This window comes from Mesoplodon bidens (genome assembly GCF_964165515.1).
Source record: "Mesoplodon bidens genome assembly, chromosome: 4".
Classification (NCBI taxonomy): domain Eukaryota; kingdom Metazoa; phylum Chordata; class Mammalia; order Artiodactyla; family Ziphiidae; genus Mesoplodon; species Mesoplodon bidens.
This window is the reverse complement of record NC_138160.1, coordinates 124773030-124796612: the sequence shown is the minus strand read 5'-3', so window position 1 is coordinate 124796612 and position 23583 is coordinate 124773030. Positions and strand designations below refer to the sequence as shown.

At 41.2% G+C, this 23583-nt stretch overlaps 1 protein-coding gene across 4 annotated transcripts in view; it reads left to right on the top strand.

Moving 5' to 3' along the window:
- The first annotated feature begins 394 nt into the window (after positions 1–394).
- Positions 395–23583, top strand: part of PRELID2 (PRELI domain containing 2) — an 86588-nt gene continuing 63399 nt past the window's right edge. Inside the window, exons 1-5 of one of the 4 annotated variants that reach the window (XM_081230514.1) lie at positions 395–555; positions 14325–14382; positions 16641–16714; positions 18250–18410; positions 22509–22596. In XM_081230514.1, the coding sequence (XP_081086640.1) occupies positions 481–555; positions 14325–14382; positions 16641–16714; positions 18250–18410; positions 22509–22572 (432 nt within the window). In that variant the 5' untranslated portion in view covers positions 395–480 and the 3' untranslated portion in view covers positions 22573–22596. Of the gene's footprint in view, positions 556–861; positions 882–10626; positions 10653–14324; positions 14383–16640; positions 16715–18249; positions 18411–22508; positions 22597–23583 lie in introns of those variants that run through there. The other 3 variants (XM_081230511.1, XM_081230513.1, XM_081230512.1) reach the window with 3 other exon arrangements.

Genomic DNA, 23583 nt, shown 5'->3' with positions numbered 1-23583 from the left:
TAGTTTATGTATTTATTATTACTTTTTTTTTAGTGCTGCCAATAGCGGCTTAAGGCTCCAGGAGAGGTGATGACAAAAGCCTCAGTGGCAGGGTCCAAGCCTCCAACACACTGCGCCGCGGCTCCAGGGCGGATACTTGGGTCCATAGGCGTGGTCGGGGGCGTGGCGTGGTCAGGACGAGGCGTGACCGGCGCGGGGAGGGGCGGGGCCGGGGCCGGGCCGCTCCAGGCGCCTCCAGTCGACACCGCCAGGGGCCCAGGCACCTCCCGCGCCCTCCGCCCGACGGGACGCTGGCGGAAGGGGGCGGGGGCGTGACCGACTGTCTGGTTCTCTGGACAATAAAGTTTCGAAAGTTTGAAAAAGGAGGAGAAAAAAAACCTCCCACGCCCCTTCGGCTACCCTGACGCGGACGCCTGCGGCCCGGCACCTACAGAGCTCCAGCAGCAGTGTGCTCGGCGGAGGCGTGGCAGGCGCGCCGGAATGGGGGTCACCGTGGACGTGCACGAGGTGTTCAAGTACCCCTTCGAGCAGGTGGTTGCCAGCTTCCTCCGAAAGGTATTCGCCCCGCTCTTTCTCGGCCGGGGCTCGCATTCTCCCGCGCTGCCCCGGTGGCCCAGCGGTCTGCGCTCCGGGCAGCGGGCGCCCGCAGCTCCCCTCACCTCCACTCTGCACCCCTCTGCCCGCTCGGAGGTCCACATCCACGGTCGGTCTCCCCTTCCAACTGCGGGTTTCGCCTCTGGGATGTGCTGGGCGAGGGCGGGGGTGGATTTCCTTGAGAGCTCCCCCACCAGGATGAGCGAAAGGCTCCGTGCGCGGCATCACGTTCACACCCTGCCCCAGCTGGAGGGAGAGTCGCGGGGAACCCAAGTTCTGGAGCTCCGGTGAGGCTGCACAGGGCTTCTCGATCTCTCTAGTACATCATTGACTCCTTCAAAGCTAGTGGAGGCTGTTGAAGCCGTCATCTACCACCTCACCACTTTCTCTTTTATTAACAGCTTGGGACTTTGGGCAGTCCCCATGCCTTAGTTTTGTAATATGTAAAATGGGAAAAATAATAGTACCAACTCAGGAGTTGTGAGGATTCAAGTGAAATAATTCCTGTAAAGTGCTTATCACAGTGACTGATGCTTGCTAAGTTCTTTAAAATATATTGTTGTTGTTTGTGCTACTATAACTGTACACCCTAGCCTCAATATTCAGTGGCCCTCTTTATCTCAAGAGCTGCTCCTGGGACTGTGGCTCGTAACGGTAGAATGGGAAATTTCTTTCTAGTCTGGTTCTGCCTTTAGTTAGTTCACTTGATGACCTTGGTCAAGGGTCATTTTCTCTCTAGGCTTCAGTTTCTGCATCTAAGATGTGTCCACTTAAAAAAATGCACAGCCTAAAAGTTGAGAATTATGTTTTATTGGGCAGACTTGCTGAGGACTTAAGCCTGGATACAGCCTCTGAGATAGCTCCTTGGGGCTGGTCTGAGGAGGAAAGGGAGGGGCCAGGGTATATAGGAGTTCAGACAAAAAAAAAGGATAGTTGACCATCCAAAGATTACTGCTAATTAAAGAAAAACGGGACATCTCAAGTTAATGAAATTAGTGTTTTTCTGTGTATGGAACAATGCAAGAGTCTGGGCCCATTGAAATTCCTTTGATAAGTGCCTTAACTATCTAGGACCTGTATCCTGTTTTTCTCTGTCCTGAACCCCATCAGGGTGCACCGCTGGGGATGGCTGCAGAGGCTGAAGGGACTTATGGCCACAACATCGTTTGTTTACTGAAATGGCAGGTGACGTTTTTTGTCCACAGATGAGTGTTGTATCAGATCTTCTTTCAGCTTTCACGATCTTGAGGAAGATTTGCAAGAATTGTAATTTGCCTTGGACAGCTGCCACTGGCAGTGCTCCCGGTGTGCCACCTGGAAGCCTGGAGATGGATTTTTTTAAGTGATAAGACCTGACCTCCATTAGAGGATGCACTTGGGGGCCCAGGTCACAAAGGAGTGAGTAGGACCCTGGTTAACATGATGCTGCCATGGAGGCCTTTTTTGGGGGGGAATGTCAGCTGGTTAATATTGTTAATTATCTCCTGTATGTAGTACCTGGTACCTACTAGGTGCTCAATACAAATCTGATGAATGATGAATGAATAAATGAATGAATAAATGAATTACAGATGTGCTGTAGACTTTGCCTTAGGCTAGGCTTCTGGGCCCTAAAGAGAAAAAGCCAACACCCCATTTTTGTTTTAGGGCTGGCACTTTGGAGTGTGGATTCTCCAGTGTCACTGCCCCTTTGGAAAGCCTTTCTGGGTTGTCCTCATCAAGAGGCAATCTCTGCCTTGTCAGAGCTGGAGGGACACTTTGGGCCTCAGTGACTGTCTTCTACAGTGTTGGGTAGTTACTACTGCATGTGTCTTTTCCCTCATTAGGCTCTAACCTTCCTCGGGGTAGGTCTCACTACTGAGGAAACACGTAGCACAGTGCCAAGCTCTCATTTAGAGAGTACTTGGCATGTGTCAAGCTTCTGGGCTAAATGCTTTTCTTTCATTCAGCAGGTGTTTAGAGACACTTTGTGTGCCAGGCTCTGCGCTGGGTGTAGGGCACCACAGACAGACTCTCTTCTCATGGAGCTGATGGTCTCTGGTGGGTGAGACTGACATTAATAAATGATTAACAAGGGAAAACGTAACTCCAGCTGATGATGTGTATTTACACAGGGAAAGTTCACAGTGTTGCGAAGTCCCGGAGGGTGACATGGGGAAGACTTCTTCGAGAAAGTGACATTTGTGAAGTGATGGCTGAAACATGAGACGAGTTTCCTAGGCCGGCGGGGTGGGGGAGGAAGTGCTGTCATACGTTATCGTTTTTACTCCTCCCAGCAGCTTCAGGAAGTAGTTAGGATTGACTTCCATTCCATGGTCTGGAGAAACTGCGGTTCAGATTCCAAGCTCCCGCAGCTAGCAAGTGGGAGAGCCAGGATTTCAACACATCTGACTCCAAGCTCACACCCCCTAATTACCAGGCTGTGCTGCCTTGCACATAATAGACACTCAGATAATCACTGAGGGAATACCGTGCTGTAGACTCTACTTTGTGTAGAGTCTACAGTTTCCTTTTGCCTGCAGTCTTCTCTCAGGGTTTATTCATCTCTGACCGGTTGTGCCTGGTCTAAGAGTATAGCTTTGAAGGTGCGAGGGTGAGAAAATACATTGTTTTGGTTATCTGCTGTGTAACAGATCACCCTAGTGATTTAGGGGCCTAAACCAATGGTAAGCTTTTGATGGAAAGCTTTTAATTCTCACATTTCTACGAGTTGATTGGGCTCAGGTGGGCAGTTTTTAGGTGCCAGGTGTTATAGCTGAGGTCGCTTCTCTAGCTCGGTTTAGTTAGGATCTGGAAGAGTTTTTTTTTTTTTTTTTTCAGTACGCGGGCCTCTCACTGTTGTGGCCTCTCCCGTTGTGGAGCACAGGCTCCGTACGCGCAGGCTCAGCGGCTGTGGCTCACGGACCCAGCCGCTCCGCGGCATGTGGGATCCTCCCGGACCGGGGCACGAACCCGCGTCCCCTGCATTGGCAGGCATACTCTCAACCACTGCGCCACCAGGGAAGCCCTGGAAGAGTTCTTATACAATACTTAGCAAAGTGCCTGGCACGTAGTAAGTAAAAACTGAGGAGGACATTTTGGAAGGTAAGGCTAGGGAAAGTGGAGGAGGACATTTGCAGAAAAGGTCTAGGGATGGGACAGTGTTATCTCTATGGACAGTACACTTGCATTCTTTCTATTCACAAGGCAGTCCTTCAGAGATCCCTGGATGGGGCTATGTGACTGTCTCTAGGATGTCAGTAAATTCAGTTGCTCTGAGAATTTTTACCTTACATTATTCATTCTTTTTTCTTTTCTTTTCTTTCTCTCTCTCTCTCTTTTTTTTTTTTTTTGGCTGCGCGGCATGTGGGATCTTAGTTCCCTGACCAGGGATCAAATCTGTGCCCCCTGCAGTAGAAGCGAGGAGTCTTAACCACTGGACCACCAGGGAGGTCCCCACCTTACATTATTTAAAGCCATGAACTGGAAGTCAGTAGACCTGGATTCCAATCATTGTGCTTCCTTCATTAAAAGCAGTTTTGAGGTGGCCTTGGGAAACAGTTTTCACCAGCCTATACTGTGCCCTTGAGCAAATTAGAAAGAGGCATCATCTAGGTGTTCTACACCCATAAGCTCACAGTAAATGGGGCTAGTGGGAGGTGTATGGGGCTACTTATGCAAGTTAGAAAAAAGTGCTCCTTCTTCTAGGTGCCCAATGGCCTGCTTGACTGGAAAACCTTGTGCAGTGAGCAACATGCACAACCTTATGAGACAACCCTACTGTCTTAATTTCTTATCTGTGAAATGATATGCTATGTACCCCACCAGTCTCCCAGGATTGTTGTGAGGATCAGATGTGTAACAGTTTGACAAGCATATGTTTCTTTTAAAGCATAAGGTAGTAAGAATGAGCCTTTTAGCAAAATACACTTTTATTTTTCTTTTACTCTTTTTGTATTTTTTTTTTTATTATTCAAAGGAAAGCACTTGGCAGAAGGGACAATCGTAGGATCTCTGGGAAGCATTTAATCTGATTTTGCACAATGGTATGTTTGAAGGTGCTACAGCACTGAGGAAGTTCTATTTTAAATAGAGTCTACTGATCTCTGGCTTTTGGTATGTTATGGCTTGCCTTCCAAGTTATAATATCCTGCTATTTTTAAAACCTGAGGAATGTTTGCTCTTCTTACACCTGCCTGTTGGATACCACAGGCAAAATATTAGCTACATACTCTCAAAGCTAAGTGGCACCTTGAAAACAAACACCACAATACTCTTTGTTCGTGGAGTGCAATGTTTCTCATTGAACTCTTCATAGAGGAGTGCTGTGAAAACCAAGATGGTTTATTCATCAGATGCTAAACTGCACTTCCCATGAACTACAGTGTCAGTGCTCCTGACAGTGTGTTTTGGTTTCTTTCTTTGAATGACTCTTAGCTTTCTAGTTATCATCATTTATAGCTGTTTCCTTCCTTTTACTGAAAACCATCTGCAAAGAGAACACACTGTTGCATAGATGGATATAGCAGCTGATAGGCTTACTCATCTCTGGAAGCTAACATGGGTCTGTTTAATGGGCTTGCCTTGCATGAGCTGGATTCCTAGATTTTCTAAAAATTTCTTCCTAAAAGACTTCCTAAATTTTGTCTACCTGAAATTTAAAGTCATACAAAAGGCCATTATGTGGCCTGGATTTTTCTTGTTTATTCTTAAATGAGGCCAGAGAAGCTACAGTTTTTCTTTTTTTTTTTTCAGTTTCTAGAAAAACATAATGGGATTTTTACTGTTATTGGATTATATCTGTAGATCAATTTCAGGAAAACTGACATCTTAACAATATTGACTTTTTCTATCCATAGACATTGTGTATTTTTCCATTTAATTATGTTTTCTTTTGTTAGTGTTTTATAGTTTTTAGAGTTCAGGTTTTACAAATATTTTGTAAATTTATTCTTAAGTGTTTCCTATATATATATATATATATATATATATTTTTTTTTTGCTTTATAACAAATTTAATCAGTTATACATATACATATGTTTCCATATCCCCTCCCTTTTGCGTCTCCCTCCTACCCTCCCTATCCCACCCGAAGCTACAGTTTTTCTTAGCATAGAGTTGTTCAGGTTGATTTTCTTGTTATGCTGTAGGTAAAAGAATCACTGTGAATAGAGTGTAAGCTTCATGGGTGGAGATTTTATCATCTGTTCCTGATGTATCTCAAGTATCCAAAGAGATCCTGGAACATAGTAGGTTATCAGCAAATCCTTATTGAATGAATGAGTGAAATACTGTCTTCAGGATTTAGCCCTATGTAATTTCAGACCGAAGCCAGTGTGGATTCAGTAACATGTCCTTACTTTGGGTACTGTAATCAAGCAGACAGATTAAAATAATTTCTTTGCTTCAACACAGTGGCCTCGGATTTTATTTATTCTAGCCAGGAGCTTGATGTTGTGAACAAAATGGTTTGAATGTTTACCCTTAAACTCAGAAAGGGGATTTATGAATGGCTATTTCCATTTAGAGTAGAAAGTTGATTGGGTAATTAATAATGTTTCCATTTCTGATCCTATTTTTTCTTCCTTGCATATCTGACACATGTGTGGAACATCTCTCAAAACAGAGCTCCTGAAATATTTGGAGTGGACCCGTATTTCCAAAATAAGTGATTTGAAAATGATAGGCCTGGGTTAGCATAATGGTTATGTATCTTTTTGTTCACACTATAATAGTCTTTCTTCACTTTTATCTTCCTATCCTCAATTCCACTAGAAAATTAGGCACAACGGGAAGAAGGTGCAGACAGGAAGAGCGTGGGCTCTGACATCAGCCAGGTGTCGGGGTGCTTCTAGCTGTGTGAGTTTGGGCAAGTCAGTTCATTTTGCTATGCCTCAGTTTCCTCATCTGCATAATATTAATAATAATATCGTCTGGAATTGTTGGGGGAAAGTAAGTTGGATAATGCACACAGTTGCATACAATATACATAGTTTAATGTCACCACACAGTAGGTGCTTTACTACTTGTTTAAAACAAGTACTTTTAAAGTACTTGTTAAAAATCGTTATAATAATACTAACAGAAATAATTTATGACATGTAAATCCATGAACTTGAAAATAAAAAGCTGAGAGAAGTAGTCTGCAGAAATCTTTTTAACTTGGAGTAATTAAAGGGAGAGTAAACATGAATAAAGGTGCATATTTGAATTACGACTTTTTTTTTTTTTTTTGCGATACGCGGGCCTCTCACTGTTGTGGCCTCTCCCGTTGCAGAGCACAGGCTCCGGACGCGCAGGCCCAGCGGCCACGGCTCACGGGCCCAGCCGCTCCGCGGCATGTGGGATCTTCCCAGACCGGGGCACAAACCCGTGTCCCCTGCATCAGCAGGCAGACTCTCAACCACTGTGCTACCAGGGAAGCCCCGAATTATGACTTATTTTTAAAATGTCATTTTAAATAATATTAAAGCATACTTAGTAAGTTACCTAGTAGAAGTTGTGGCTTAGTGCCTGAAAGATAGGAAAATTTTAACTATCAAAGTATAGTAGTTAAACATTCATTATATGTCTCCTAATAGAAATCTACAATAGGTCTGTGTATCATTTGGCCCCTGGGAGATGAAAAGCTAAATAAAACATATCCCTGGCCTCAAGGAGCTCACTGTCAAAGGGGACAAAGGGAAATAAATTAATTTTTGTGGTAAGTGCCTTCTCAGGGGCATATCACAGACATACAGTGTGGTGCAAGATTCATGTTTTAATTATAAATCTGTAAGGGCTTTTAGAGTACTTAGAGTTTGTTGCCTTTTTAAAAAGTAAGTGTTCTCTCTATTCTCTTCTCCAATGTGGCGCTTCCCCTAATGCTAGTGGGCAGGGATGTGTCAAGGAGTCCTTGTCGTATCTTCTACAAATTCTACAATGGTAAAGCATGAGCTTGTGAGGTTTTACTAGTCTAGGAAAATAAGAAATATCTTCTAGTAATTTTTGAATAATCATTTAAATATATCTGGATTGCAAATGGGCACTAATAGTATACTTAATATGACACCACAGTAGGTTACAAGTTAAAGACTGAAGTCTTGAAACTAAGTTTTCAAAAATATTGAGTCATTTTTTAGTAGCAAAACCAGTAAGGGTGCCAGGTGTTACACTTTACATAAAATTATTTCCTTGAATTTCTATAACAACTCTTTGAGGTAGATTTTTTTTTGTTTTTGTTTTTCTAATTTTACAGATGAGAAAACTGGACTGACTGAGATAATTTGCCTGAGCCTGCCATAGGTGGGCATCAACTGAGGTCTCTTAGATTCTAAAACTCATTCTGTTTCCCAGACTTTCTTTATTTTACTTTCGTTTATTTCTTAACTTTTCATTTAGAAGTAATTTGACTTACAAAATGTTGCAAAAACAGACAGAAAATTCGTGTCCTTAACTTCCTCAAACCACTATATAATTTTTAAAATCAGGGAATTAACACTGATACCATGTTAACTGTCCTATAAACATTATTCAAATTTTGGCACTTGTTTACTAATACGATTTTTTTTCAGTCTAGGATTCAATCCAGGATCCCACATTACATTTAGTTGTTGTATCTTAGTCTCCTCTTCAGTTCCTTAGTACTTTCTGGACCATGGTGCTTCCCAAGAGTACTGATTAGTTATTTTGTAGACTTTGTAACTTTAAATGCATTGGGTTTGTGTATGCATTTTTTAAAAAAAATAGATCTTTATCGGAATATAATTGTTTCACAATACTGTGTTAGTTTCTGTTGCACACCAAAGTGAATCAGCCATATGCATACATATGTCCCCATATGCCCTCCTTCTTGAGCCTCCCTCCCACCCTCCCTACCCCACCCCTCTAGGTCATTGCAAAGCACCGAGCTGATCTCCCTGAGCTATGCTGCTGCTTCCCACTAGCTGTCTATTTTACATGCAGTAGTGTACATATGTCGATGCTACTCTCACTTTACCCCAGCTTCCCTCTCCCTGCCCCCGTGTCCTCAAGTCCATTCTCTATGTCTATGTCTTTATTCCTGCCCTGCAACTGTGCTCATCAGTATCATTTATTTATTTATTTTTTAAGATTCCATGTATATGTGTTAGCATACAGTATTTGTTTTTCTCTTTCTGACTTACTTCACTCTGTATGACAGACTCTAGATCCATCCATCTCACTACAAATAACTCAGTTTCCTTTCTTTTTATGGCTGAATAATATTCCATTGTATATATATGCCACATCTTTATCCATTCATCTGTCAATGGACATTTATGTTGGTTCCATGTCTTGGCTATTGTACATAGTGCTGCATTTAATGTTTAGGGAAGAGGATTTTCCTTGGTGTCACAATTGTATGAATGATTCTTTTTAATAAACGTCATTATGTCATTGCCAATTATTGGGACATTTTGGTATGAATGAGTGTGAAGTGACATTGGTTGGCCTTTGTTTAGAATCATAACTTGTCCCACCAGAAGGGCCTTTGAGGATCATCTGGTGGTCTACCACCTGGGCTTCACAGATGGCAGCAGCACAGTCTGCACATCTTGCCTCCTTGTCCTTTGTTTCTTCTACTTCATCCTCCTACTGCGAAGGCCAACGAACAGCCTTTCAAAATGTTTGCTGACTTAAATGTGTTTAGTCTTTTTTTTTTTTCTTTGTTGTTGTTTTTTTGTTTTTGCGGTACGCGGGCCTCTCACTGTTGTGGCCTCTCCCGTTGCGGAGCACAGGCTCCGGACGCGCAGGCCCAGTGGCCACGGAATCCTCCCAGACTGGGGCACGAACCCGCGTGCCCTGCATCGGCAGGCGGACTCTCAACCGCTGCGCCACCAGGGAAGCCCCTTTCTTTAAAAAAAAAAAAAAAAAAAAATTTATTTATTTGGCTGCACCAGGTCGTAGTTGTGGCATGCATGCGGGATCTAGTTCCCTGACCAGGGATCGAACCCTGGCCCCCTGCATAGGGAGTTTGGAGTCTTAACCACTGGGACACCGAAGTCCTGGAAAGTTGATATGTTAATAACTCCTAACTCTCTTAAGAGTCAGCTTTATGAAAGCTTATTATATTTTCCCCTTGTAAGTAAGAAACGTAAATATACCCTATCTTCATGGATCTACTCCCAGAAATGTACTGAATGTTATTCCTGTAGTTAGATGGACTCTATTTCTTGACCTCTCACTCTTCATAGCTATGTATTTGTTTTAATGTGTATTTTGTTTTTTACGCATTATTTTGAAATTTTTGGCCTCTTGCCTTTTAATATGTAAAACACATGAAAGCAAGGTATATGACAGTGTAGGAGAGTCTATGTTTTACCCTTGTTAGACTGTTACATACATATAATATAAGCAGTGATATTTGCAACACATTTATATCTTGGGGAAAGGGAAGGGATTAGTTTATACGTTCTGTGAAGAATGTAAAAATTATAAGTAAATTCAGAATGAACTCAAATATACCTTGAAAAATCCCTTGTGTCACCCAGAAAGTATGGCAAATGTGCAGAGCCCTGTGCAGTAATTATTAGCCACTGCAGTTTGTGGTCCACTGAGTGAGTTCCAAGGATGGCAAGTGTTTTTGGTAGATATTTGGGTCATCAGTCCACTTTGCTTCCATGAAAGTCACTAGTGTGTAGCGGGGACCGGAATATCCCAGGGTTACCCTGCTCGTGTGCAGGTCTTATACCATTATGTTTTTTAACATGGAGACTCCTTATCTTAACACTTGTTAAGAGATTTACTCATTTTGAGGAGACCAAAATGAGATAATACATATGGTGACCTCTAATATAGCACTCTGCACGGGCAAAGTAGATGTGCAATTAAGTCTGATGGGCTTGATCCTGATCTAGCTTAACCCTTTCCACTGTCACACTGTGTTTGTACAGGTGTCCAGAGAAGCCTGGTCACCTGCTTCCTGTCTTCCCAATTGGCATTCCTGGTGGTGATCCTCTCTGAGCAGCCTTCCCTCTCTCGACCCCTTATTAGCTGACTTCAGATACATTTTTGTGAATTCAATCATGAATATTCAAGTTACCACAAGATGGTGTCAGAAAATTTTGAGTAATGCCAGGTAGGGGGCGCCTCAGCACAGTAAATCTTTAAAAAAGTTAAAATATATGCCTTTCACGTCATGGTATTTAGCTATTGTAAATAAACCTCTGATTTCTTTTTCCATTCACATATGGAAGGAAACTTGAGGCTCACGTCTCTTCAACTCCAAAAGTAGTTGCATAGGAAAATGCCTTGAATCTTGCAAATGAGTTTACTAGAGCGAATAGTTTAGGATTTCTTGTGTTTGGCTGAGACAACTTCCATTTTACTTTGTAATTTGCAAGAATTGTCTAATGAGTGACCCTTAAGTATCTTACAATGGCTCCTCTTCATGATTTCCCAAGCCCCTGTTATCCCTTAGTCTGATTTATTTTCTCCTTATATATTTTATTTTTTGTTTTTCTGACTAACATGTAAACTCTCTAAGAGGCTACAATCTTGTTTGTTTCATTACACTGTCCCTAGTGCTTGGAACAATTCTTAGGTAGTCAGAAAACTGTTAAGTGAAGAATAGTTTCACTATTATTTAAATCGATACCCTTCACCCTAATAAGCAGATATTAAAGTTATATAAAAGCATGAGTAAAGCATTTGAGTTTATAATCTTTAGGAATTTCACTGATAACTTTGTGAAGTAATCAGAACTTGGGGAATTTTTATCATTAGCCTTCTCTGGTGATTATGTTTCCAACCTCTTTCATAATTTAGTTCAGTCATCTTCCTACAACTTACAGTGTATTTATAATAGTCAGTTAGGATGTATTGATGAATATAATAAAATGAGTAAAATAGAACTGTAGTAGAGGCAATATTCTCATACTCTCATTTTACCTTAGTATAAGAGTTCTGATTTCTATACACACACACACACACACACACACTAAAAATTAAGGGCATCTGTGTGAGTCTCAGATATCTCCCTCACTTCAAGGGTGTTGTGTAAGTGAAGCCCCCTTGCTGAGGGACAGAATAGCTAAACCTGACCCCCCGTGATGGCCATTATCTTCAAACAAATACTGAAGGTTAAACTTAAAGAAAACAAGCATTGTAATTTTGAGCATTTTTTTCTGGAGCAAACATGAATGAATGAATAAATAAATATTTAAACAGCCATGTTGGGGAACTCCTTGGCAGTCCAGTGGTTAGGACTTGGTGCTTTCACTGCCGGGGCCTGGGTTTGATCCCTGGTCTGGGAACTAAGATCCTAAAAGCCGAGCGTGTGGCCACAGACAAACAAACAAAAAGGCAAGTTGTTGATGTGTTATCAAGATTGCAGTTGCCCGGATGGGAGTGTGACTGGCAGAGTTTACGGCATGGGGTGTGATGTGGTGTTGAGGATGCCAAGGACTGAGCCCACTGCTCGCTTCATAGATTGGTTCCCCTGGTCCTCGAAGGGAGTAAGGTTTAGTTTCCACATTGATCCCAGAGGTTATCTTCCAGATTGTTCATTCATTCAGCAAATATTCATTGAGTGCCTGCTATGTGCCAGACACTGTGCTGGCTGGTGGAGATACAAAATTCCTGCTCTTGTAGAGTCTGTGTTCTTATCCCAGGTCTTTTGGGGCCACAGATATCTTTAACAATGTGTGAAAGTGATGGTTCCTTTTCCCTGAAAAATCAGTCCCTCAGTCAACCTCTTACACAAATGGATGCATGCAGACACAGAGCTGCCATGGGGTGGGGAAGAGCCCTGCTCACTGAGTTTTGTAGACCATTTCCTGGGTTCAGAAGGCTTAAAGCTCAAGCTTACCAAGTGGAGGGCCCTGTCCCCTGCCGCCCCCCCCACCTCCCGCCCCCAGCCTGTTCGCTGCTCTCATCTCCCCCTCAGCACCTTACGGTGTTTTGGATAAGACTTCCCTGTGATTTTCCTTTCATATTAGATCGCATGATGAAGCAGTAAACCTCTGGGAATAGAGCCCGACAGGCGTTCAGCAGGCCTGGTCAGCAGCCTGCTTGTCCTCTGGCTTTGAGGACTTCTACTGTCTGAGTCTCTTTTTGCATCTGAGCAGTGGAAAGTGTGGGGTTTGAGTGACTGAGGTGTTTGAGGGTAGGTTAGGTGGGCAGGCCTTGAAGGCAAAAGAAAGTATCTGTGGCTAAATTACAGTCTTGATGATCATTAGCTGGGGGATTTTGAGCAAATGACTTAGTTTATACAAGCTTAATTTCTCACAAGTGAAAGGGAAAAAAAAAAAAAACCCAGAATGTAACTCATGGAATAGTTTTGAGAATTAAACTGAAATAATATATTAAACTGCCTAGGACAAAAATGGTAGCTATTATCAGTTTTTTTTCTTTTCATAAATTTATTTTTGGCTGTGTTGGGTCTTCGTTGCTGCGCACGACCTTTCTAGTTGTGGCGAGCAGGGGCTACTCTTCGTTGTGGTGCACGCGTGGGCTTCTCATTGCGGTGGCTTCTCTTGTTGCGGAGCACGGGCTCTAGGCACGCGGGCTCAGTAGTTGTGGCGCACGGGCTTAGTTGCTCCGTGGCATGTGGGATCTTCCTGGACCAGGGCTCAAACCCATGTCCCCTGCATTGGCAGGTGGATTCTTTTTTTTTTTTTTTCCCTTTCTTATTAATTAATTAATTTATTTTTGGCTGCGTTGGGTCTTCGTTGCTGCGCGTGGGCTTTCTTTTTAGTTGCGGTGAGCGGGGGCTACTCGTCATTGCCATGTGTGGGCCTTTCATTGTGGTGGCCTCTCTTGTTGCGGAGCACCGGCTCTAGGCGTGCGGCCTCTAGAGTGCAGGCTCAGTAGTTGTGGCACACGGGCCTAGCTACTCTGCAGTGTGTGGGATCTTCCTGAATGAGGGCTTGAACCCATGCCCCCTGCATTGGCAGGTGGATTCCTAACCACTGTGCCACCAGGGAAGCCCTGGCAGGTGGATTCTTAACCACTGTGCCACCAGGGAAGCCCTATCAGCTTTTTATTAACATGAAATTGTGTTTCAGGGGAATTTAATCAATAAATAAACTTTTTTGGGGTATTTTTTTCTTTATTGAAATATAGTTGATTTACAGTGCTGTGCCAGTTTCTTCTGTACAGAAAAGTGACTCAGCCATACACATATACACATAAATAAACTATTGGGCACCTGGCATAGACTCCTTCTGTGATTATACTCCTGTGATGCTGACCCAGCCACCAGGCAATAGTAAAGGACAATAGTGAAGGAATTCACTATGTATTGATACTAGGCCTGATTTAATTTTGTGGCTCTACCACTAACCAGCTGGGTGACCCTAAGCTTTCTGATTTTATTTAGTTTCCATTTAGTTTCTGAAAGATGGGATAATGATATCCCATGATCCAATCACAACAGAGAGGCTGCTTTTAAAAAAGATCATGCAAGTAAAGCATTCAATGCAGTGCCTCTTACAAAGAACACGCTTGATTTATGTAAGGCTGGTTCAGTATTAATAGTATTATTTATTAATTAGCTTAACCTAACCTCCCCCTCTCCATCCAGAGCTAGGTTGACTCCAAAGAAGGTTTCTCCTGATTTCATACAGGTCCAGTTGATGACAACATCTACTTACCTATTACGAACTAGTAAAATTAAGACTCTTGATTGAAAACTGGCCTTAGAGATTGCTTGGATAATATTTACTGTTTCTGCAAATAACTGGTTACTATGAAGTCATACACTGGTAAAAAAAAGAATGGTAATTTTTCTTTATGTGTTTTCATTTAGTATCCAAACCCCATGGATAAAAATGTCATCTCTGTAAAAATTGTGGAGGAAAAAAAAGGTAAGTGCTACCGATCTTTGTAAAGATGTGTGTCTTTGTGTGTGTGTGTGGCCTGTTATATTTTAAACAGGTATATTACCAGGTATAGTTCTGGATTCGAGGTGACTGATAGAAAAGAGCACCCGGCATTTCCAGCAGTAGAAGGCATGCCTTATGCTCTTGTCACCTTCTCCATTAAGAGTTGACGACAGCTGTGACAGTTTACATTTTTGAACACTTAAGGTGTGCCAGGCACTCTTACTTGTATTAACTTAATCCCCAGAACAATGAGGTCACATGGCTACGTTTCTTGATATAGTCATATATCATTTTATAGATGGCAAAATAGATATGACTAATAGCATGTATATGAGATGTGACTGTAAAATGATTGGATTATGGAATCAAAACTGCTTAACAATACGGTGCAGTATTGACTAGAGTAGGGCTTGACAAATTATACTTGTGTTGCCTGTTGTTGTAAATAAGTTTTATTGGCACACAGCTATGCCCATTTGTTTATGTATTATCTGTGCCTACTTCTTTATCACAGCAATAGAGTTGTGGTAACAGAGACTGTATGGCCCACAAAACCTAAAATATTAATATTTACCATCTGGCGCTTTACAGAAGATGTTTACTGATCCTTGGACTGGAGTGTAGGAGTCTCTCCTGTTCTCTGTCATTTACATCTCTGGTAGAAGCGTTTTCACTGTCAGTGTTTGAACTCGAGAGCTGGCAATGAAGGAAGCTATAGTGATGCACATCACCAATGTGTAAACCTTTGGAGACACCCAGGCTCGGTCTACCATGCTCTTGAACCTGCTGAGAAGACGTATGAGATGTTCATTTCGTGACTCTGAGGCATTCTCTCTGCTTGGTGAAGAGAGAACTGTCTTTGCGAGGGTATTTCCTGCACTCCCATAACTCTGTAAATATGATTAAAAGCCATTTTCTCAGGTACCTGCACTTGTAGGAGAAAGGTTTTATATGGCATTAGGAAAGTCTGATTTCAGGTCCTGATTTTGTTACTATCTACATGACCTAACTTCTTGGAGGCTCTATTTCTTCATCCGTTAAATGGGAAAATAATAACAACCTGCCTTTAGATTGTTGAGAAGATCAAATGATAGAACAATGTGCATATTCGTAAGTGGTTAATTATAATTTCTACCACTGACAGGGGCATCTTTGCCTCCGGGAGTGGCTCATCCATTTTCACTATGTGTGCTGCAGACCTTGGATGAGATGGCCAAAGGCATGCCAGTGGGCAGAGGAGATGGACCAATTTCTCACCCTACCAACAACTTCTGGGCACTCAGGGTGTTTGCACCAAGGTTCAGGGCTGTTATAGCCAGAGCTTTGAGAAACTGTAGGAACATGCTGAGTCACAGTAATTCACAGAGCAAAAGACAATACTTCAGAGTTTATATTTTTCTCTGATTTGGTTTCCTTTTTTTCTCAGCTCACATTTATTGTGTGTGTGTGTGTGTTTTTTTTTTAATGTCCCTAGTGCTATTCTGTAAACTTCTTTCCAGAACAGAATAGTTCCAGCCACAGGGAGTCTGCTCCCCTACGAGAGAAGAGTATGCCCAATATAATTAATAATAGGTTTAAATTTGTAGCCAGAAACCTGTGCTTGAAAACATGTTTGGTGCAGAAGGTGGCAGAATCAGATTCTCCATCGTTTTGTTAAAACATTCTCTTTGGGCTTCCCTGGTGGCGAAGTGGTTGAGAGTCCGCCTGCCGGTGCAGGGGACACAGGTTTGTGCCCCGGTCTGGGAGGATCCCACATGCCGCGGAGCGCCTGGGCCCGTGAGCCATGGCCGCTGAGCCTGCACGTCTGGAGCCTGTGCTCCGCAACAGGAGAGGCCACAACAGTGAGAGGCCCGCGTACCCCCCTAAAAAAAAAAAAAAAAAAAAACCCAAAAAATAAAAAACATTCTCTTCATTGGAGCTGAGCAGGAGGCTCATTGGTCATGGCCATTGGAGTGTTGACATTGATAGTCCTGAGCAGTGAACGATTTACGATTCTTTCGTCCTTGAATTTAGAATGTGCAGTGTGAGTGGCTAGCTATTTTATCCTTATTCCTTGCTCACAGATACTTGGAGGGATTTGGCCCAGAAAAGTGGTCAGGATGCTGGGTTTTGAGTTAAATATTTTCTCTGGGAATTCTACATATAGAACATTGAGATTGACATTAAAAGTTTTATTGACATTAAAACAAGAATACATTTCTGTCAGTTTTTTTTTGAGTGTAAAAATTTTCTGTTTCTAGATGTGTCAACAGGGATCATCTATAGAAAGAGGATTGCAGTCTGTCAAAATGTGGTTCCAGAAATTTTAAGGAAGGTAAATTCATTTCAAAATTTAATCAGATTTGGTGTAACGTTGGGTGTTTTCCAAACAGTCATAGAAAGAGATAGCATTTTCTGATGTGAAGGAGTGTTAGAACTTCCCCAGTTCTCCTACCTCAGAGCCCTTCAAAGGAAGAAATCTGTCTCCTGTCCAACCTCAGTTTTGACAGGTGCTACCAGAGAGAGTTTTTTTCCTGTCTGTTTTGTCTCTTTTATGGAGGGCTCTTAGTGTACATAGAGATGGGCTACAATTATTTTAAAAGATACTTTGGACATTTTGCATGAAGTGGCCGTGTTTTCTAATCTGTCCATGGTAGATATGACTCTTAGGTAAGAATGATCAGAAGTGGGCAGATGGTAAATATTAAGTGTAATCTTCAGTAAGGAAGAGAAAAGCTTCAGTTTCCATTTTAATGTCAGTAAGAATGGTTTGGGGAGTATAGTGTTTTCAGCACCCTCTGTAAGTCTTTTTGTGTGTGTTTCTGTAAAGTAATGGTATTGATGATGAAATCTTCATGATAGCAAATTGTTTTCTCTCTTTGAATCCTTGAGCACTCTGGTGATTGTTGGAAAAAGGTGAGTGAAATTTTTAATCACATTGCTTTAACCGTAGAGGGATTATTGACAAGAGTCCTTTTAGAATCATTAGGAAATAGAGGAGAGTGTCTTGCTGTGTACTTTTAAAAATGTCTCAGTCTTTTCAACCTGGAAGTGATCCTGTGTGTGATATAAAACCCAGCGGGGCTCCTGCCGGTTAGCTTGCAAATTGCTTTGCTGTGCTGTATGTAGAAAACATGGCAGCTTCCATCACTTTCTTATCATGGATTAAGACTCTGTTGCTTGCTTTAGTGGAAAGAAGGCTGATAGGACAATGAAAATGAACTTTCTTTTATTTTCCAGATAATAATATGTTGCAGTATGTGCAGCAAATTATTGCTGGCTTTTTCCACAGAGTGTGCACCCTGCCTTTGCCCTGTATACATGCTTTGCATCTATTATTTAAAAAGGCATTCAACTTTGTCTTGTATCTCCATTCTTAAATAATTTAAGGACACCCTGACTTGTACAATTCTGCCTTTGTAGCTTTGCATGTTTCCTCCATCTAGGAAAGCATACATTTCTAGATATTGGGCAGAGTTTAAAATGAAGAAAATATTTTATCTGATATTGTCCTGCATGTGAGCCCATAAGTGGGCCCAATTAGAATCTGTCAATTTAAGAAGGCCATAACCAGCCCTAGAGGAGACACGAAGGAGGCTGATACTTTGCTTAGTGTTTAGCAGTTAGGGAAATAAGGCCAGGGACTATACAGGCTGTGTAAATCCTGGGCCATTTGCATGTCCTTACTGGCATTTAGTAAGGTCATAGTATGTTTGATTATCAAGGACTTACAGCCATTGGTGAGCCATCATCCATATATCAGGATCACTTGTCCTCTTAATTCCCCAAGACTAAAAGCAACTCTGAACACAGTCCTTATGTAGCTCGTTCTTCCTAAATTCAGAAAGCCATTTTCTGTCTTTTGGACAGGTGAACATTTTAAAGGTACCTAATGTCCAGTTAGAAGAGGAATCATGGTTCAATCCTCAGGAAAGGAACATGGCTATAAGGAGTCACTGCCTTACGTGGACACAATATGCATCCATGAAGGAAGAGTCTGTCTTCCGGGAAAGTATAGAAAATCCAAATTGGTAAGATCACCTTGTGTGTGTGTGTGTGTGTGTGTGTGTGTGTGTGTGTGTGTGTGTGGTGTGCATGTAGGTTGGGTGTGGGGAAGCACAAATGAGCACGCATATTAAAAAGCTATGATTCCATACTTATAACCTCTGTTTACAACTCACATAAATTATATACTATTAATTTTTAATCACACAAGTAATCAGTAACTAGATTTCCCTTTGGGGGAAAAATGACAGCTCAACTCCTTTCAGACTGTCCTATCCAATTTGGTGCCCTTTTTGCCTTCTCCAGAGGCAGTGAGTGTTATCAGTGTATTGAGTATTCTTCCAGACCTTTAAGAGATACCTTTAGATACTCATAGAACCTGTATAGTATGGTTTTGATTATCTTTTTTACATACATGCTTTCATTCTGTGTAAATCATTGTGCACTTATCTTTTTTGTTTAGTAGAATGTTTCTAAACTTTATCCATTTGATGTCTATAAAATCGTTTATTCCTTTGAACTGCTGCATAGTGTTCAATCCTATCATTATACTACATTCTATTTAGCTTTTTTCCTTTTGGACAGGTGTTCAGATGGTTTCTAGTTACTCTTATATATAAACAGTACTGTAATATTTGTGAAGCATACGATCCTTGTATATTCTATATGTGAATGTTTCTCTAAAGGAGAATTGATTTTATTATTGAAATATAGTTGACATACAGTATTATGTTAAAGGAGAATTTTTAATTGTCAGGTTTATTGAGTTATTATTTACATACAAAATTTATTCTTAGTGTATAATTCAATGAGTTTTGGCAAACACACACATATACAGTTGTGTAACCATTGCCACAATCAAACTACAGAACACTTCAGGTAGATTTTAAAGAGCTATATGCCAAGATAATTCCATGAGGAAAGAGTATTCTTTTCAACAAATGGTGCTGGCACAACTGAATATCCACATTCAAAAGAACGAAGATGGACCTCTATCTCACACCAAATACAAAATTAACTCAAAATGGATCAAAGAACTAAATGAAAGGGTTAAGACTATAAAACTCTTAGGAAAAAACATAGGTGTAAATCTATGCGATCTTGGATTAGGCGGTAGTTTCTTAGATATGACACCAAAAGCCCAAGCAACAAAAGAAAAAAATAGGTAAAGTTGACTTCATCAAAATGAAAAACTTTTGTGCTTCAAAGGACACTGTCGAGGAGGTGAAAAGACAGCTCAACAAATGGGAGAAAATATTTGCAAACTGTATAACTGATAAGGGTTTAGTATCCAGCATATGTAAAGGACTGTTACAACTCAGTAATAAAGAGACAACCCAATTAATAAATGGGCAAGGCATTTGAGTAGATATTTATCCAGAAAGGTATACAGATGACTAATAAGTACATGAAAAGATGCTCAACATCTTTAGTGTTTAGGAAAATGCAAATTAAAACCACATTGAGATACCACTTCAAATCTGCTAGGATGGCTATAATAAAAAAGAGACACAGTAACAAGTGTTGGAAAGGATGTGGAGAAATTGGAACCCTCGCATACTGCTGGTGGGAATGTAAATGGTGCAGCTGCTGTGCAAAATGGTTTTTCAGTGCCTCAAACAGTTAAATGTTGAGTTACCACTTGACTCAGCAATTCTACATTGTATTGAAAAAATCCACAAAAATTTGCAGGAATGTTCATAGCCCCATTATTTGTAATAGGCAGAATGTGGAAACAAGCCAAATATCCTTCATCTGATGAATATATAACCAAATGTGGTATATCCATACAATGGAATATTATTCAGCCATAAAAAGAAATGGAGTAATGATTCATGTTACAATGTGGATGAAGCTTGAACACACTGTTTTCAGCGAAAGAAGCCAGTTACAAAAGGCCATATATTGTTTGAGTCAGTTGATTTGAAATGTCCATAACAGGCAGATCCATAGGGACAGAAAGTAGATTAGTGGTTGCCATGGGCAAGGAGGACAGGAGAAGAGGGAGTGAACTGCTGATGGGTATGGAATTTCTCTTTGGGGTGATGAAAATATCCTGGAACTAGCGTTGATGGTTGCACACCTCTGAAGATACTAAAACCACTGAACTGTGTACCTTAAAGGGGTGAATTTCATGGTATATGAATTATTCCTCGATAAAAGAAAGTTATGTGGCTGGTTCTCAGGACATGCATCTTTTAAGTGTATACAGATTCTGTCACCAATATATTAATAAGTTAATTTACACTCTCAGCAGCAGCACATGAAAGCTTATTTCCTACAATATTGCCAGGACTTAATATTAACATACTTTTTAATTTTTGCCAGTATAATGGGTGAGAAATGATTAATTCCTTTGAAATAGGTTTACAAACAAAAGCAAACTATAACAAGCACCACATGTTAATAGTGATTATTGCTGTGAACTATGATTTCAGAGGATAATTTACTGTATGTTTTTCTGTTCTATATGGTTTGAGATTTTTACTTACCTGTCATTTTAAGGGAAATAAAGCCCTCAAACCCAAATAACTAAAAATCAGAAATCTAAAATCCGTCTGAAGCCCTATCACTTGTTCAAATCATTTCTGCTCCCCATAATTTTGGTCCTATAGTGTTAATTCTAGAATGCTCCAGCAGCACACTGGGTGAGTATGAATGTCAAGTCTTATTAGTGTATGAGGTGGGCTTGCTGTGAACCACCCACTAGCTTTTTTCTTCTTAGTCTCCCTCATGTCAAGAACTTCACATAGAACATAGATGTTTAGGATTAACTATAAAAGTTGTGGGTAAAGAATAGAGGTTTTTTTTCCCTTTTTTTGTAGAAGTAGTAAAGGGACAGAATTGGCTGATTTTATGCAAAAAGCACAGAAGTCTCTCATATACCTCATTTTAGCCTCATTTTATCAGCTACCTGGGCTGTCGGCTGGTCTGAAAAGCAGTACTAAACCTTCATCAGTTCTTTGTAAAATAATAACTGTCCTGGAGAATCCAAGAAAGTGTCCTGCAGGACCTTTTTCCATTGTGTGTTTTTAAAAATTATTTTTTAAATAGTCATTCTGATTTTGGAAAAAATGTTACATGTATCTTGTAAAAAACACTAAATTCAGGGAAAAAAGCAGTTTTCATCATCTATCAATAGTGTCTGTTTACATAGGTTTCTTGGTCCAATCCTAATGGCATTTAGATTGTTTCTGAATTTTTCGCTATTATAAACAATGCTGTGATGAAATCCCTATGATTACATATTTCCTCACTTATTCAATGACCTTTTAAGATAGATGGGACAGGTGGGATTTCTGGGTCAATTCAAAGGTTATGTGCATTTTATATTTTGATACATATTACCAGATTCCTCTGTAAAAAAGTTTGACCAACTACACCTTTTCCTTTCTTTGGTTTGTTATGTTCCTGTCCTCTGCAAAACACTCTCTTTTTAATTTTTTTTTTTTTTTGTGGTAAGCGGGCCTCTCACTGTTGTGGCCTCTCCCGTTGCGGAGCACAGGCTCCGGACGCGCAGGCTCAGCAGCCATGGCTCACGGGCCCAGCCGCTCCGCGGCATATGGGATCCTCCCGGACTGGGGCACAAACCCGTATCCCCTGCATCGGCAGGCGGACTCCCAACCACTGCGCCACCAGGGAGGCCCAAACACTCTCTTTTTAATGATTGACACAGAAGGCCAGTATTTACTGACTCCTATTATGTCAAGATCAAAGCTAGATCCTTCACCTGAGGTGTTTTGAAGCTAAGGTTAAATAACTTACCCAAAGAGAGATGGTCACTAAGTTGCCCAGCCAATATGTGACCCCATCTTGAGCAAAGTGGTGACGCAGGAATATGGACATTTTTAAAGGATGGACTTAATCTCAAACTGTAGGTTGCTTTGGATTCCAGGTTGTGGAGAATGGGTTTTGTTCTTCTGGCAACAAGCAGTCACACAAAGGTTTCTGAGCAGGGGATGATGTAATGACAGCTGTGATTTAGGCTCTGGGAAACTTATGTTTTCTTAGGTCTTGACATGGATTTAGAAAGGCATTTTAGGTGGACATTCTAAATGAGTGGGTAATCTTGGGGGGACATGAAAGAAAGGACCCATTATTATTTCCATTCCTCTCCTTTGCAGGGAATGTGAGAGTAAGGGCTATCTACTGCACCCAGAAGATGAAATATGGACAATCTTTTTTTAAAGAAAAAAAATGCTGTCACGGCTGCTGAGTCTAAAATTAGACCTTCAAGCTGTGTGTTGGTTAGCAGGTGTGGATGTGTGACGGGAAACCAGATGTCATTCTGTCCCTGTGCGTGGCCTGTCGGCTCAATTCAGAGATGGCCTGAAATGGGTTTCCCGTAGAATCTGGCCAAGCCTTGATCTGTGTCTCTTTACATAGATCCAGTTTTGGCTTTCTGCTGACGTCTCTGCAGTTGTGGCACCTTCTTGGGGAAGAGCTCCTTCGGTCTTCCTCTGTCTGTGTGTCACACAACTGGGTATTTCTAATATGCTTTCTTCCTTTATTACCTTCATTGGACATTTTTCCCCTGCAGTTTTTATGGAATGGAGTTTACATCCTTTTCAGAAGCTAGAGTGATGTGATGTTTTGCACTCATCTCAAATTTTCCAGAGTCCAGCTTGGCACTCCATGCCTCAGAGACGTCCTACTATACTTGTTCTGTTCCTTCTCCTATACCCATCAGGCCGCCTTCCACAGCAAATTACAGACACCCTGACTCAGGTGATTCCAGCCATCACTTATATATGTTTACTAGGTGCCAGCCTCTGTTCTAAGTGCTTGATATATGTATGTATTTGTGTCTATATGAGTTTCTATATATAAATTCATTTAATTCTCATAGCAACCCTATGAGGTTGGAACTATTATTATGCCCATTTTACAACTTGAGGCTTAGAGAAGTTAAGTAACTTATACTAGCTAAGATGGCCAGTAAGTGTCAGAGTCAGGTTCAAACCCCAGGTGGTTTGGCTCCAGAATCTATGCTGCTGGCAATGACACTGTCCTTCCTCTTAGTAAGGAGCTCTATTATCTCCTAACCAAGTGGGGTACAGTTTCATAGTTGTTGTTCTTTCGGCTCCACCTTTCCCTGTGTATCCAATTTTTTTTTCAAGTTTGTTTAGCTCATGGCTGCCAGCAGCAACTAGGGTAGCACACATACTTGTCCTCATTTAGTGAGGGAAAGAGACCTGT